Below are 18,034 nucleotides of genomic sequence, written 5' to 3' on the forward strand. Positions count from 1 at the left end.
TTTGACTTACGTGAAGATAGTGCAGAGGGTTAATATGCCTGCTGCAAAAAACATGTACCATGTAGATTACAGAGTGCACATAACGTAAATAGATCAGCAGGTTACTGCTTTTAAAAGAGACATCCTTTTGTTCTTTGCAGTTGATAACTTAAAGTCCTAATATAGAGCAATTAAGTATTAACTTTCATCATAGAGCTGCATTCACACTGCAAAGTATACATTAGAGCATAGATTAATGTTGAAAAAAGGGTTACTTTGGGTAGAAATCGATTCTTTTTATTAAAGAAAACTCCCAACTATGCTGTTTCTTTTTCTACTCTGAGTTTGTGCTTCTCCACACTAAGCACTCCTAACTATATGGCCTACCAGTATGGATGACGTGACTCCTACATCTTTAGTCCTTTGGCTTATGTAACATTTTCTATAAATGTATTTACAAACCTATGTTTGATTGTCTCTGTGTAATGTGTGTGATGCAGTGTGCTCTGACATCCTTTACTGGTATGAGTGGATCTATATAACTAAATCAATGCATCTGATAGAGAGTGGTTATGGAGACTTGGTCACTGTTAAAGGGTGCTAGTGAGAGATACCCGTAGTGGAGGTGGTCATTGGGAAGGGGGGCCAACTAACATTATCGCACTGGGCGCCACCAGTGCTAAAGCCGGACCTGGATATCCTGACCTTCTGCCTGGCTGAGATCCACTGGCTTCTCAGGTGGTGTACAAGCTAAACTACTGAACATTCCATTTGACGGCCTCTCATCAATTTTGTGACAGAGCAGACTCTACCCTGGGGAGACTCAGTACTGAGCAATGGCCCTATCCCTGAATATTACGTCTCCAGCCCGAGACTTCAAGACTCAACACTAGAAATTTAGGGGCCATTAAAAAGTATTGCCTTTTTGGCAGTGCCATCCCATTTAACAGCCTAAAAGGTTCCTCAGGTAGTATAAAAGTGGGGGTAAGTGCAGAGGCAGTCTTGTGCAGCAGCCTTCCCCCTATGCCTGTCCTGCACCAACAGGGAAAACGCTTTAGTTTGCCCTTAAAAGATCATGTGCAACCTGTTGGGAGAAGGTTGTCCTCCTTTTTGCAGTCTCGGTAGGCCATTAAGATAAACAAATGGGTCCTACAACCCAAACCCTTTCCATGAACATTCTTCTGAGTAAGTATTTCATTCAAGGGACCACATTAGAATGCTCCAACAGGAGCTGCTTGCAATTTTGCAATGGAGTTGCTCCCAGATCAGGAGTTTTCCAGGTGTGCTACTCACCATTGTTCATTGTTTCCGAAAAGGGTGGTGCTCTATGACTGGCACTGGTCCACAGGGTCTTGAATTTGTTCCTGTGCAATGAGAAGTTCAAGATGCTGTCCTTGTTGCAGAATCCGTACTTTCAAATATTAATCCTGCAGTTACACAGGAGGTACCTGCTGTTAATGGTAGGTTCACACCTATTACCAGTTTGCAGTCCTTTCATTTGGACTAACAGTGGCACCTTGGATTTTCACGAAGGTCATGGTGGTGGTTGTGCCATATCTGCACAGGTCAGGAGTCTGTGTTTCCATACCTTGACAATTTGCTACCCAAGATGGACTTGCTACATCTGGTGTCAAACCATCTGCATTCCACAATATTACTGCTGTTTGACTTGGGCTTTTCCATCAGTCTGCCCAATCGCATGTGGTCCCCTCTCACCACCTTAAGCTCAGGGAGTAGTACTGTACACAAAATACCTCTAGAATTTCCCTCCTCTGGATCTGGGATATTCAGGATATGAGTCTGATGTTTCAGGAAGGAGCTCGAGTTCCACTCTTGGCTGTCCTTAGCCTGTTGGATCTGCTGGCTCCCTGCATCGTACTAGTTACTCGTGTATACTGGGACTTGAGCGCTCGCTAGAGGTGTTTCCGTCTGTTATCCAGTATTGGGTTATCTTTCATAGATTCACATGCCTGAATCATTCCCCGTTATCAAGATGGGAGTCCCTCGGTAAAGTATTCAAGCAGTGCTTTCAAAGCTTGATAGGCTATGATAGCCTTAAACCAAGTAAGTAGTAGCCTATCTATGTCCTTTTAAAAAAAGACCAAATGTTGAAACCTAGCCAATCAGCTGCCAGCAGCCTCTAGAGCAGCCCTTTGCACTACCCACATTTTTCTCCCACCCCATCCCAACAAGGAGGATGTTCCATTGTCTGGACCCCAAAATTGCCAGGATGAAGGAGTTCAGATCTGATGATCAACTCTTCATTGTATAGTTGAGCAACAAATGAGGCAAAGCAGTCCAGAAGAGAATGCTGTTAAAGAGAATCATCCTTTACATTAAGATCTGCTATGCACTTTCTAAAAAAGACCCTCCGGAAGGAATCTGGGGTGCTTTCACAAGAGTGAAAGCGTCTACCTCGACACTGGCCAGATGAGTGCCTGCAGCAATGACATGGTGTGTGGCAACATGGACTTCCCTCTGGCATTTGCAAAGCATTCTTGTGCGGATTCTGAACTGAGGACGGATGGAACTTTGCTCATTCTACATTGCAGGATTTACTAGCCTCACCATTCCTGCAGACCCAATGTCTGGGGGGGTTACTGTGTGGTATCTCCTCAAAAGGTAAGGCATCTGCAGGTAGAAGTATCTTTTATAACAAACTTTCTGGTGGATACTCTGTCTGCCTCCAGACTCCTCACCAATCCTGCCCACCTACCCTTTCTGAAGAATGGTCAGAGCCATCTGATGTATATTAAGGTTCCAATTTAGTGCTGTTGCACTGCATAGTCATTGTCATCTAAGCTAACCTCATCTCTGCCTCAGAATACTTGGTATTACCAGACAAGGAACTCCTGTAATGGTGCCAGGGCAGTGCTATGCAGTTTATGTGATGTCACATCCACACACAATCTATGTCACAAAGGAATCGAGTTACCTATTGGTGCAAGAGAGTTATGGTAAAAAAAAATCTGCATCCAGTCTGGCGTCTTTCGATATTCAGAAGTAGAGGAACCTGCAGGTAGATAAGAGTATCCATAGAAAGATTGTTACCAAAAGTAAGCCTTCTATTCAGTGTTTTTCTCAAAAAGAAAATTATATTGAAATTGCTGAAATTTTGAACCCAGAGTTCATGCTGCCATGTTCTACATTCTAGGCTAAAGGTACAGCAGCTCCCTTTCTTCTTGTTTTAGTATCCCCTGATCTCCAATATCTCCTTTTCCTTGTTTGTTTTGTCATGGTTGACTATAGGGCTTAGTGAACAAGCACTGAAATATTGATGAAAATGTCACATATTAAAAAACTGATTAGCATTGTTATTCATTATCAGTATTTCTGGAATAGCTGTATTGGTGAAAATGATCAACAAATGACACTTATCAATCTATCAAAATGTAATTTCCAGGTTTTTTCTATTGACCCTCTCAGTGGACTTTGCTAGGTATCAGAAACAACGGCCGCAGCAATATAGCTAGTGAATCAAAATCAGAATAACCAAACCAATAGCAGAAAAACTACAAGAGGCATAGTTACTGTATTAATTAACCACAGTGCCGCCTCTTTCCACCAGGTCTACACTGTCAGCACTCCTCTCAAAGCTGATGTAGAGATCACTCCCTCTCAGCTCCTTACGCCTATAGCAGGCACCCTACTTCCTAGGCATCTACTGAACAGTTCAGGCTGCTGCACTTTAGGTATGTGTAGCTTTCCCTTAAGTAAGGTTCTCCTGCAGCACTCCCTCCTCTAAATTCCTCATTTACTTTCTTCCTTGTGATTGGTATAGTGGCAGAACTCTTTGTAGGTGTATCCATGATCACAACTACAAACCCTGACAGCAGTGTTTACATTCGCTGTCAGCACTCATCAGCTGGTTTTCCTATCACATCTCAATCCCTTGGTGATGCAAGGTTTTCTGAAAAGTGTGATAATTGAACGTGTGATGTGGGACACTTGGCAAGGCTATGTATTAGTTGTCAGTCTGGCTTTGTGCTTAGTTGCCATCCATGTTAAATGTATCAAACGTACAAAATAAATGCATAAAACTACATGACCAGTAACTGAAAACAGTCAGCTTTGAGAGAACATCAGGGGAACCATCCTTTGGTTTACACAGAAACACCCAGAAACCTCACCCTGGATTCTATTCCAACCATTTATATACAATTTCTTGGTTCCCAGTCAGACTCCCTCACAGAGGTGACCTGCCCAAGTCTTGTGACAATACCCCATTCCTGAGTACTGTCCCCTCCCCTTAATACTGCCCTAGTGAGAAGCAGATTTCCTGTCGCTTAGTATCAACTCCACACATGAGCCTTCTCTGTGGGTCCAACCACTCCGTCCTCATTTCTCTTCCTCCAGTCTCTTCCCTACTTTTCACATCACATAAATAATCCTTGCTCCATGGTTCCCATGCTTTCACAGCCCTTCCTATTCACAAGTAAAGTCTCCCCAAAGTCCCTAAAAACCCACTTACTGATCTGTGCCGCAGCTCGCTAAACATTTGCAACTTTCTTTGGAAAAATACTATGTGATGTGGTGGTAAGCTGATGATTAAGATGTATAAATGCTAACGAGTCAACAGGTGCATCACTGTCTCCCTCTGCAGCATCCAAAGGTATGCCGTAATTCCTCTGTCTACGAACTCTGGTCTGATTGGGTGGGTACCTCACTGTGACACTCTGCACGCGCTGATTAGAGACTATCGAGAGAAGAAAAAGATCCTGCTGAACATTGAACACCGCATCATGCTTCGGGTAAAGCCCTGACTATGCATATATATTAATGCCACCTTTGGTTACATTGAATAGTTATTTTATTTATTTGCTTTAAGGTTCCTATATACTTCTCTACCCTTCCGGGTTCATTCATCCTGCTCAAATCTCCATGTTGTTTTCAGCCCAGGGATTCCTCCTTGTTCCTTCACAGCAACACCTGTCGCCATCCAAAAATAATTATTTTCTAGTGAAACCATCTGAATTTCTATTGAACATGTGAATTGTTTGCATGTAGTTTTTGGTTTGCAAACAATTACATGCTCATCCCCTCAGATGACCTGTCTGTTGAGTTCAATTTCCTCTGAAACTACCTGCTTTTGCCCTTGCATCACCTATTTACATATTATCCTTAGAGCATTCATCTCTTTTCAGGCTACCTGCTTGTCAATATCACACAAGTGGAATGAAGCGAAATTATTTTACAAGGTCCAGCACACACACCCTCTGTAATCTAATCATATATACCAACAATTGATTTGCTGTTCTAGTATGTGGCCATAGAATATGTTTAAGCTGTGGTCTACTATAATCATATAGATACAGGAGATCCTAATAATAGGGCATCATATACCTCACCCACGTAAGTGGCATGCTTCATCATCTGAAAGAGACACGTTAGTGATAGATTCCTTACCTTAGAATATCCCCAGGCGTCAGACTGGATCCAGAAATTTTTGCGTAGCAGTACCCTTGCGCGTCGGTAGGCGTCGTCTGCGGCTCCGCGTCCGGCGTCGTGGGCGCCGTGATGATGTCGTCGTAGTACGTAGACGCCGCCTCCGCGTGCTGACGTCAGTTCTTCTTTTTTCCGCGCCAGCAGCGCAGATCCGGAAAAAGTGGTACCTTAGTCTTTTTTTACTAAACTTTTTTGATCTCTTTTGAACATTCTTTTTCGAGTCTTCGACTCCGAACGGTGCCGATAGGGATGCCAGGTTTTAAGCCCTGTGAGGACTGCGACCGACTGATGTCGGTCACCGACCCTCACCGTCGGTGTCTCCACTGTCTCGGCGTCGACCACGATGACAAGACCTGTTCCGACTGCCGGGCCCTGACTTCGAAAGCTAGGCGGGAGCGGTCCCGCAAGCGACTCGAACTCCGGCAGTCAGCCCCGTGCCGAGAGAGGTCCCGGTCCGGACGGAGGTCGAGGGACCGGTCGCGGGAGCGGAGCCTTCGTAGCTCCGGGAGTCGACATCACTCCTCAGGGTCGAAGTCGTCAGGTAAGCACAAGAAGTCGAAGAGACGTCATCGCTCTTCCGACTCCCCTCGACGCTCGCACGACGCGGCCGGGGGATCAGGTGGCACCGCCCAAGCGGCTCCGTCGGAGTCGCAGGTGTCGCGTCCGGCCCCATACCCTCCGGTCCCTGGGCCGCGCGCGATGCCGGAGGAGATCGAGCGGTTCCTCATGGCCATGAGGTCCCTCACTCCCCCGACGGGCTCCGCGGCACCTTCGGGCCCAGCGGACCCATCTAGGGGCCCTAGCGGGTAGGGGGCTTTGGCCCCGACGCCGTATGGTGCTTCGGCCCCGGCGCCGCAGGCCCCCACTGGATCCGGATCCGGGTCGTCGCCGGTGGACCTAACGACCTCCCCGGCGCCGGTCCCTCAGGTGTCACCCCCGGCGCCGTCCCCGATACCTCCCTCGATCCGGCACCGAAACGGCTCCGCTGGGCGCCGCTTCCGACGCCGTTCGGAGAGTTCATCTTTCATGAGCCGGCCCCATCATTTGACACCCCTGAGTACCAGGAGATGGGTGATGAGTAGTATTGGGAGGGGTCTGAGGACCCTCTGATACGAGAGTGTCAGTCCCAGGAGAACTGGACAGGTGGACTTGGGGATGCCAGTGGTCTGGACACTTCGCCAGACACTGGTTTTGTCTCACCTCCTACCGTGGCTATGGAGGAGGGGGCTACTTACAGTGTGGTGCTGACGCGGGCGGCCAAGGCCTTCGGCCTTGAACTCCCCGTCACGTACGTGAGGACTAACCTCCTCACTGAGGTCCTTAAACCGCAGTCAAGCTCGGCTGAGCCTCTGCTGCCGTTTATTAAGGCCTTGTCCAACGTTCTTTTGGGCACTTGGTCCAGGCCCGCTACAGGTTCGCCTGTAGATAGGAACGTGGCCAGACGCCACCGGGCGACCCTTGTTTCCTTTCCACCCACCCCACCCCTGAGATTCAGGCCTCCAATTTCCAGACCGCATTCCCTAAGTCTGGGACTGCGGTCTTCCAACACCGCCTGCCTCTTGGGCCGCTACACCCACTCCCTATGGGACACGGTCGCGGAAATGCTGCCAGAATGCCCGTTGGAAGTACGGGCTAAACTCGGCCAAGCCATTGTGGAAGGCCGAGATGGGGCACGTTATTGTATTCGGTGTGGACTGGATACCACCGACTCACTGGGCAGAGCGATGGCAACGACGGTGGCGATTCGTCGCCACGCCTGGTTGAGGTCCGCCAACTTTTCGGCTGATGTCCAGAATACACTCATGGACATGCCGTTTGATGGCCGTCGCCTTTTTGTCGACAAGGCAGACCATGCGGGCTACGGCCAAGTCCTTGGGCCTTTCGGCCCGCGACAGAAAACGGGTTCCTTTCGCTCCTTTCATGGCCAAGGAAGGGGTGTACCCACATGTGCTGCCAGCCACGCACCACAGAGTAATAACCAACGCGGTGGCGGCCGTGGAAACCACCGTGGTGGCGGTCGGGGACAACGGCGAGGACAGTCCACACCTTCCCCCGCAGCATCCGCCTCAAAACCCTCCTAGTCCGTGCTTTCAGGCCCATGTGTCGCAAGTGGGGGGCAGGGTTCACCATCACCTCCTCCACTGGCGCACTGTCACATCGGACAGGTGGGTGCTGCAAATCGTCCAAAGGGGCTACTCCCTCCCCTTCGAGGCGACCCCTCCAGCCATGCCACCGCAGAACCACCGTGTATCGGGGGATCATTTGCGACTTCTGCAGGAGGAAGTTACGGCCCTCTTGGCCAAGGGGGCTATCGACGCGTTCCTGGGCCAGAAGTAGGGTGTGGTTGCTACTCCAACTACTTTCTGGTACCCAAAAGGGGCAAAGGGGGCCTACACCCTATCTTGGACCTACGGAACATCAACGGCTTCCTCCGGAAGGAGAAGTTCAAAATGCTGACACTGGCTCAGGTGTTAGCTGCCCTGGACCCAGGAGACTGGATGGTAGCGTTGGACTTGCAGGACGCTTATTTCCACATCCCCGTCCTGCCGGCCCACCGGCGCTACCTGCGGTTCACGGTTGGCCACGAGCACTTTCAGTTTACCGTGCTCCCCTTCGGCCTTACCAGCGCCCCACGGATGTTCACAAAGGTGATGGCGGTGGTCGCAGCTCATCTGCGCAGGTTAGGGGTTTCAGTCTTCCCCTACCTCGACGACTGGTTGTTGAAGGCGGGCTCGCCCCAGAGAGTCGTCAGCCACCTCCAGACGACGGCAGACCTCCTGCACCAGCTGGGGTTCTCCATCAATGTGCCGAAGTCACACCTGTGCCCCTCTCAGAAGCTCCTCTTCATCGTAGCGGTTCTCGACTCGGCGCAGTTTCGGGTTTATCCGCCCGAACAGCGGGTTCGGGATATTCAGGCTCTGATTCCACTCTTTCAGCCTTTATCCCGGATCTCGGTCAGATTGACGCTGCGGCTTCTGGGGCTGATGGCCTCCTGCATCCTTCTAGTGCATCACGCCCAGTGGCGGATGCGGGCTCTGCAGTGGGACCTGAAGTTTCAGTGGGCCCAGCATCAGGGCAACCTCTTCGACCATGACCTGATCTCAGAGGGCACTGCGAGACAGCTGCAGTGGTGGCTCACGGACCGCGAATGGGTCAACGGCAGATCCCTCTCCCTTCCCCAACCGGAGCACTTAGTTGTGAAGGACGCGTCCCTCCAGGGCTGGCGAGGCCACATGGGAGAGGCGGAGATTAGAGGTCTCTGGTCTCCGGCGGAGTCCCGGCTCCATATCAACCTTATGGAGCTGCGGGCGATTCGTCTAGCACTGAAGGCATTCCTCTCCTCTGTCCGGGGGAGCGTAGTGCAGGTGTTCACGGACAACACCACCGCCATGTGGTACTGCAACAAACAGGGCGGGGTGGGGTCGTGGACCCTATGCCAGGAGGCTCTGCGCCTCTGGCAGGGGCTGGAACATCAGGGCGTGACCCTGGTGGTTCAACACCTGGCAGGTTCTCTGAACGCCAGGGCGAACGAGCTCAGCCGTCGGTGCATGATGGATCACGAATGGCGTCTGAACTCGGACGTGGCGCAAGGCCTCTTTCAGCAGTGGGGAGAGCCTTGGTTCGATCTATTCGCCACAGAAGAGAACGCGTAATGTCATCAGTTCTGCGCGTTGGAATTTCCAAGGCGGCACTCGCTCGGAGACGCTTTTCGTTGCGAGTGGAGTTGCGGTTTGTTTTACGCCTTTCCGCCTATACCACTTCTGCCCAGAGTGCTGAAGAAGATCAAGCGCGACCGGGCCCAAGTCATCCTTGTGGCTCCGGACTGGGCACGAAGGTACTGGTATCCAGAGCTACTCAGTATGTCAGTCGATCCCCCGGTTCGTCTGCCTCTTCAGGAGGACCTTCTGTTGCAGCAGCAGGGGACGGTCCTCCACCCGAACCTGTCCAGTCTCCACCTCCATGCTTGGAGATTGAGCGGCGACAGTTGAGGCCATTTGACTTGCCTCCTGAAGTCTGTAATGTCATTCTCGCAGCCAGGCGTCCCTCCACAAAATCGGTATACGCCTGCAGGTGGAATAGATTTGTGGCATGGTGCACAGCAAAGGCTGTGGATCCACTTTCTGCCCCTCTTTCTGAGGTTCTTCTCTTCCTTCTTTCTCTCGCCCAGCAGGGCTCTACTCTGGGCACTGTCAATGGCTACCTTTCTGCCCTTTCAGCCTTTCTAAGACTGCCTGATCAACCCTCTTTGTTCAAGTCCCCTATTGTAATTTGTTTTCTGAAGGGCATCACACACGTTCCCTCCTGTTCCGTTTGTGATGCCTCAGTGGAACTTTAACCTTGTTCTTACATTTCTGATGTGCGCTCCCTTTGAGCCACTTCACAACTGCCCTCTCCGCCTTTTTACTCTGAAGACTGCTTTCCTGGTTGCCATCCCCTCTGCCAGGAGAGTGAGTGAGCTCCAGGCTCTTTTATCTAAACCCCCTTTCCGTCCATCCGGACAAGGTTGTGTTGCGGACTAGGCCATCCATCCTGCCCAAGGTTGTCACGGCCTTCCACATCAGTCTATCACCTTGCCCACATTATTTCCGCCACCGCATCCCTCTAAAGAGGAAGAGCGGCTCCACCGTCTGGACCCAAAACGTGCGCTCTCTTACTATCTGGATCGCACACGCCAGTTCCGGGTGGATGACCAACTCTTTGTTGGTTACGTGGCCGCTAAGAAGGGAAAGGCGGTGCACAAGAGGACCATCTCTCGTGGATCATCTTGTGTATTCAGGCATGTTACTCCTTGGCTAAAAAGGAGCCCCCTGTTGGATTGTGGGCTCATTCCACTTGGGCCACGGTGACTACAACTGCCCTGGGCCGGGGAGTGCCCTTGCAGGACATTTGCCAGGCAGCTACGTGGGCCTCGCTGCACACATTTGCAAGACACTATTGCCTGGACAGTCAAGTCCGGAGGGATGGCTTTTTTGGCCGTTCCGTCCTCCAGGACTTTCTGGTGTGATTATTGGTTCGCAGACCCGTCACCGGGGTTGGTATTGCTGGGGTATCTATTCTAAGGTAAGGAATCTATCACTAACGTGGCTCTTTCAGATGCACAAGTTACTACTTGTGTAACGATATATCTGTAAGAGAAATTAGTTAGTGATAGATTCCTTACCGACCCACCCATCCTCCCCATTCTGCGAACCGATATCTAGGGTTAAGGTCATCCCCTTTCAGGGCCCTAGTTTCAATGGCACCAGTGTTGTTGGTTTTTAACATGGCTCTGCGCTTCTGGCGCGGAAAAGCTGTGTCTAAGAACTGACGTCAGCACGCGGAGGCGGCGTCTAAGTACTCCGACGACGTCATCACGGCGCCGACGACGGACGCGGAGCCGCAGATGACGCCTACCGACGCGCAAGGGTACTGCTACGCAAATATTTCCGGATCCAGTATGACGCCTGGGGATATTCTAAGGTAAGGAATCTATCACTAACTAATGTCTCTTACAGATATATCGTTACACAAGTAGTAACTTGTGCATCTAGCTTACTCCTCGCTGGATGGGCACTGCGGTGCCCGGTGGGCTCCCATGGACTAGGGCTCTTTGGCGGAAATCTTTTTAATATCCTGGACCCAGTGTTTGCCAAGACTCAAGTCACTGCCCTGATGATTTGATGGTTATAGCAAGTAGTTTGGTTATGTGAGTGGTTTAAAACTGGTTACATGTATTCCCTCTAGGCTCTTTATATATGGTGAGTACCTCTGTCAGTATTAAAACAGCGCTGAACCAGGACAGGCGATAATGAAACCTTTGTTGTGTTCAGTAGGGTCAACATGTTTGATACAAACAGGTGCAGAAACATGTGGGCATTTCGTCAGGACCAAATTTAGACCCTAATCTATTAAATGGATTATTAAGTACTCCAGTAACTAGAGGACAAGAAGAAAACGATTATGCATGCCCCCTTGACCTTAAAAACGAAAAAGTAACAAAGAAAGATGATATCAATTGCTGTTAAAATTCATGGCACATATATTTATATATATTTAAGTGCCCAAGACTTAACAACATGCAGCACACATGTCTGGGCTCCTCATACAGGGGAGTGCTCGCTCAGGGTCTGATGTACCAAGTTTATAGTAATGAAATCATATGTAGTTGGAAAACGTAAGAAATTAGTTCAACATAAGCGGCCTTTAGGGAAACTTTGAGCAATGATCCCTCACTGATACTGCGTGGCCAAAAAAAAACATGCAAAGAAGATTCAAGTCACATATGGATGAGAAATTGTTCTATAGTTTATGAAAGAATCAGCGTCCTCTTAATTCAGTTTCAGAAGCGGCCCCGCGGAATCCCTACCCTGTTTCTTGACTCCTTGTACTGTGACTGGAAGGGGCAGCGGAGTCATTTGTGCTCAGTTTCCCGGGAGGTCTTGGCTGCCATAATGATGTCGGCAGCCATATTGGTGATGGCGTATGCACGCTGCGCATGCCCGGATTCTGACTGCTATAATCTCCACCGAAAAGTTCCAATCCATGTGAGCCACTGGGCATTTCAGAGCCCATCCCATGAGGAGCAAGCGAAGAAGAATCATGCCACTTAGGTGGTTTAGGGCAATTATACCTTATTATAAGGATTTCCTGTATCTATATGAATATAGAAGACCATAGCTTAAACTTACCATATGGTCACATAATGGAACATCACATACATTTTTGATATGTGCCTGGTTGTCTCCTAAGGCGATCTGCTTTTTCCTAATCAGCTGTAGCTCTCCCATGATTCCTGAAAATCTTTATCTCCCCACAGACTGCTCATCTATAATCAGGGAAAGCTCTGTCTCTCTTCAAACTGCCTGCCTGTCCATGATCTCTAAAAGACTCTGTCTCCTCTTAGACACATGTTATTACTAGTACAAGCTCCATTTCACCTCAAACTGCCTTCTCTCTCCTCGGGTTGCCTTATTACTGGGTCCTCCAATGCAACTCAAACTGCTACGTCTTTCCTGTTCTCAGGGTATCCTAGCTCTTTTTAGCATGTTTATTCATTCCTGGTCCTACAGCTGAGCCCACTGCTCTGAACATCAGCTTGTCAATAATCCCAAGATAGCTCTGAGTTTGCAGCTGATGTTGTGGATTCACGTGGGCTGGGCTCTCCTACTAATCTAGGGTTGGGTCGCGGTCCAACATCTGTAGGATCTGTTACCTTTGTTTACCTAGAGAACAAGAGGAAATTTCTTGTGTGTAAGGCTATTTTGGCAAAAAGACAGTAAAACAATGGATGGGTTGGTATTGGGCACTTTAGACTCAAATGGAACAGAAATCCTCTCTTTAGCCTCCTAAAATTCATTTGCAGAAAGATTGGAGGAAGGCACCGAAATGGAGGGTTTGCAGGAAGACAGCTAACCCTGTTTAAGTTTAACCTGGCAAAGGAGGAGTGAAGACAACCTCCAGCTGAAGCAGAATCCCAAACCAAGTCTATAGTTCTGCTCTTACTCCAAAGAAACAGTGTCCAGTGAAGACACCACACTTAGGACACATGCCACAAGTACATCAACACAATCATCTGGCTCTGAAAAACTTCAGGAGACAGATCGACCTCAAAAAGAAGATCAACACTGTGACTGACCTCCAAGTAAGGACTGAGACACACAATCAGACAGAACTCAAAGGGAGAACTGAGGTCAAGAGGTGACTGCAAAAAGTCTCAAATTAACTTTTGACCCCAAAAACATTCTCTTTCTGGCTCTGAGGACACTATAGAAGACAGTGGTCATATTTATGTCAGATGCTGCATTCATATATCCTGAAACAGAGTGCATTGTGTCCCAATCTCCACCACATACCTTTTTTCTGTAGGTCATCACAGAAAAGGGGGGGTTGCAATGAGGCCCTTTAGGTGACCATTACAAACTTTCCCATTTTTAAAAAGAACGAAAACCAAGCAGTGTGTTATCAACCTAACTGTAGCGTCCAGTATCAAAGGAGCGCAGGCGGCATTAGTGCTCTCTTGTTCCTTGAAACTTGGAACTTAATATTCCCATCATCAATCCCTACTGCTTAAAGACGTTTGCTGTTAATCTGAGGCTGCCTCCTCTCTTTCCTTCTCATTAAACCGCTGTACCTCAAAAGCATTCTCACCTTTAGAAATTAATGAACATTTTCTAATGAATCTTCCCATATCTAAAGGTACCCTTGCATATGTTCAAGCTGCCGTTGACAAAAGAGTACACAGCACAAGCTGCTACAGTTTCAAATATAAACCTACAACATGCAGTTTCTCCCTGACTGGTGAACTATCTATCCATTGCATTGTAATGAGATCTCAGAATTTGCATAAGGAAAATAACCTCTCCTTTAGTGGGACCCAGCTAGCGATCCTGTTGACAAGGCTTTCATCCCTATACCTTAATATTTTAGGTGCTGCCAGACGCGGATGCAATGCCAACACAGCACAAAATATAAAAAATATTGACACTTGGGTCTACTCAGACCATTATTTCAACACTTCAATTACAAAAACATCCTCTAGATTATGAGTCTCAGAAATCTCCTCCTGATGCTCCACATGAACCATCAGCCAGACCTTACCAGAGCTCCTTGCTATTTGAACTATTACAGCTCAGGATACATTAAAGCATGAAAGCAAATGCATTAAAACCACACCTCAAACCAAGTATGAAAAGAAACAGACATAATTTGTGGGTAATGTGGCACACAACTACATCTGTAATAGAGATAGACTGGCTTCCAGTGGAACTGTTTAAATTTTCTTGGTGTGGGGTACACAATCTTAAGTCACAAATATCTTAAACACTAGCAAAAACTGTTTCCCCAACACTAAGGGCTAGACTCACTGATCATACAAAGTGAAGGAAGTCGGTTCAGATCCTGTTCACATTCTGGAGAACTAATCTAATGGCAACACCAATCAACAGTACCCCTATTTGGAACGCATTGGACCCCTCTGAAGATCCTGTCCTGTCTCCACAATCAAGAAGGTTGGTTTCAAAGTGACTCTGTCTAAGGAGACCTTCAGTTCCCATCAAGGTGCCTTTGGAGCTACCCCATTTTTCCTAAATTCCCCTCTCCACATGAATCAGTACGACCATCCAGTTTCAGGATTATGCCCATTAATCTTCGGCTAGGGCTACCACCGGTTCGACAGAATAGATGGGCCCATACATCTACTCTGCGTCACGGCTTACCAGTACGGCCTACCAGTGAGCTTGCGCTGTCCACTTGAGGGTTACGACATGACCTCAGATGATATCTCGTTTTTTAGAAGATAAATATATACAGACATAGTCGCAAAATATGACTCCACTGCCATTGGGCCTACTGAGAAATGTATCCTTGTGCCCCAGACTTAGTGAGGGTATAAACTTACTTAAGAGCTGAGTGAGAATGCATATGTACGGCCCCATCTCTGATTAGGAAATAGTTTGAGTGCTGTGTAATTACTCCACCTGGCTAATGTCCTAGAGGCCTGTTGCCGAGGTATAGTTTGCAAACCCAAAGCAAAGACTTAACAAACCATAGGGCCTCATTATATGCCTCCAATATATATTTTCATTTTCATTTTTTTCCTTTATAGATGGCTCCAGATTATGACCACCTGACTCTGATGCAGAAAGTTGAAGTCTTTGAGCATGCTGTTAACAACACTGCTGGTGATGATCTTGCCAAGCTGCTTTGGCTGAAAAGCCCCAGCTCGGAGGTATATGCATTATCATTTGCTTTCAGTAGCTGTTGCCGAGTGCTAGTACTCCTAGGCAGGGCTTGGGGAGACTTTCAGCTTTGTCGGTAGAATCAATGGTCTTCCATATTCTGGTGGTATTGTTAATTTTATGAAAGATTCTTTCTTTCTACTGATCTTTCATTTTTTCAAATATCTTCAGCCACCAAATTGGCTACTGAAACCCTAGATTTGTGCCAGCTAGCACCATGATTACATGGTGTAGCAATGCATCCATTGTCCTGTAGAATCGTCTCCTGCTGTACATACAATGCGTCCTGTTAATATTGATATTGACATTGGTTGATGGTTTTCTAAAAGGTGCTTTTCATGGTTTGGAAGCAAGAAGTTATGCTTTGCATATAGAAATAGAGTTTTCTAATTTTGAAGCGGATGAATTGGGATTCATCAGCTTTTCATTTGTTTATTGATGATTGGTTTCTAAAGCACTCCATAATACTAATTATATGCCAGTGCCCTAACCCAGTGTATGCAAAGTTGGTTAAATGTATCAACTCATGCATTAACAAGAATGTTTGTGCTAGGACAGTGCTCTGCCCTGAAAGTAACAGAGCCATCTTTCTAGCCATAGCATAGTACAGATGAGTTAGGAAATAAAATGAAGGGGTGCGCTGACCTTCCTATCCCTTCGTTTAATGAAAGAGTTAAGATAGGAGATGTGAAAATTAGGGGTACTCCATTATTTAATGTGGAAGCAGGGTTATGGTAGGATTGGAAACCAGATATTCTACACTTGCATATAGATTTCTGTGTGTGTGCGGCCTAGCTCTTTAGAGTTGAAATCATGAGGGGCTAACTTCTGCTCCACCATCTGATGTAGAACAGAGGTGTCTGGTTATATGAGGCGTTGAAAGAAACTGCACATGTTGTAGAGAAGTGGAATTGGCATATAGGGTGTAAGACTAGATGTGGGCAGATTTCCCAATAAGCATGTGACTTGGGGTGTTGTCACCCAGCAGGTACCATGGACAGCCCACCCATTACTGTCTCTTGCCTCTTCTTGCCTTTATTCTCAGCTTTGTTGTTTTGTGCCTTCCTCCGTGCACGTTTCAGTGGCAAGTGTCGGTAGCAGAATTTTTTGTGGAGGAAGGGTGAGCATAGTTGGGCATCTCTGTGTTGCTAGCAGTTAGTGAGAAGGCTATGGAATGGCTTGAAATGAAGTTGTATTTCGGTGTAAATTATAGGGAAATGAAGTATGACAAATATGACTTGTGGGAAGTAGCTATATGCCATGCTTGTAGCAGTGTTATGATCTGGGCTGTGGAAGGGAACTGTACCAGCTACAGTCACGTGGCAGAACTAAGTAACATTGATTCCTCCTTTGAGCAGGTGGCAGATTGGACATTATCTACAAAATTCTTGGGTCAGTAATTTGTTGTTGCCCTAGTTCAAGTCAAGCCCACTTCTTGTGGGGACTAATGCTTGTGACCGTGCTCCCAGAATGGTGGTTCATGCTGTTTCCTTTTCCAGGTCTGGTTTGACAGAAGAACAAACTACACACGCTCCTTGGCTGTGATGTCTGTAGTTGGATACATCCTCGGCCTCGGTGACAGGTAGGAGGGCGGGAGTACTTTTACACTTCTGTGATTTTATTGGCTTGCTGGAGTGAGGCCTATTCCTTTTATCCCGATGCAATCAATGGTCACTTGGTGGTAACCTTGGGGGGGTACTCAATCCACAGGTGTTATTACACTTCATCAGGATTACAAAATTACTCAGATTTTGCACTTTAATCTCTATCTTTATTTTAAATCTCTCTGTTAATGTTTTAAAGTACATTCTAGGCAGACAGGAGGAATTTAGGCGGTCAGAAGTGAGCAAGGTGTTTTGTAGCCTCACTCCAGGCGGTATGAGTATCCCAACTTGCTAGTTAATAGTATCAAGTGTGTTTCAGTGGATGGAAAACGTAACTTTGAAAAGCTAGTGAAAATCCCTAGCCATCTAGACAGGTCTTGTTCAGAGACGGGGTTAAGGGAATAAAGAATATACGGTTTGTCATGTCCACGTGGGATAAATACAATCCTCAGGGGAAAGCAGCCTGCTGTGTACACCAGCATACGGTGTCTTCATTTATCCAGCAGATTGTCTCCTGGTCCCACAATAGTTATTCACATACAACACACTGTAGAGAGGGCAGACAAATACCTCATTTAATTTAATGATAATATTGTGCTTGTTTTCAGCATGTATTGTTCATCTACTGTGCATTATCCAGCCATCTGGTGTTGGGCTTGCAATATTATATACATCCCTATAATGTAATCAACGTTTCAGTAATAACTCTTTTAAAGATACTTGTTTTTGGTGACTGGTATGATTTCTTACCGGGAATCAGCCTCCCTGTCAAGGGGCAGTTAAAATGCCTGTGCTTGTAATCATTTGCCATCAACCACGGAACCTAGGAGCAAATCATCCAGGAACATGGATAAGGATACACTTTGAGTTTAGTCACACCCATATCTACCATTGAAAGGCAGATGATCAAGGTGCCTCTGAGAACTTGCAGACTGTTAAGTCCACTGGTGTAAAAAGGCGTGGCTGGTCATTAGTAACAAACAGGGCAGTGTGGGGCATATTTTTCAAGCCACTTTTGACTGTCTGCCACCACAGAGAACATCACAGGCCCTTTGACAAGCTTTTCTCCTAATGCCTGTGCTGTAGACCCTCTGAAGCAAATGTTTAGCTCTGCTCCCTTGTTTTCTGGTACTGTATTAGTTGCTTAGGACCTGCTAATGGTGGTTCGATTCCTCCAGTTGCCCTGTCAAGAGGGCATCACCAGCTGTTTGCTCCATTAAGGGTAGATTGTTCCTTTTGGCCCCATTAGTTGCACAACGTAAACCATGAAAGTGGTTTCTTTCACTACTC

General features: G+C 47.4%; 1 protein-coding gene across 2 annotated transcripts in view; it reads left to right on the forward strand.

Annotated features, from left to right (window-relative positions):
- MTOR (mechanistic target of rapamycin kinase) overlaps nucleotides 1-18,034 on the forward strand; it is an 865,133-nt gene that overhangs the window by 780,284 nt on the left and 66,815 nt on the right. For both annotated transcript variants that reach the window (XM_078642233.1, XM_078642234.1), the window contains 3 exons: nucleotides 4,583-4,730; nucleotides 15,008-15,130; nucleotides 16,640-16,722. In XM_078642233.1, the coding sequence (XP_078498359.1) occupies nucleotides 4,583-4,730; nucleotides 15,008-15,130; nucleotides 16,640-16,722 (354 nt within the window). The remainder of the gene's footprint in view (nucleotides 1-4,582; nucleotides 4,731-15,007; nucleotides 15,131-16,639; nucleotides 16,723-18,034) is intronic.

The sequence above is a fragment of the Lissotriton helveticus genome, chromosome 5_1, assembly GCF_964261635.1.
Source record: "Lissotriton helveticus chromosome 5_1, aLisHel1.1, whole genome shotgun sequence".
Classification (NCBI taxonomy): domain Eukaryota; kingdom Metazoa; phylum Chordata; class Amphibia; order Caudata; family Salamandridae; genus Lissotriton; species Lissotriton helveticus.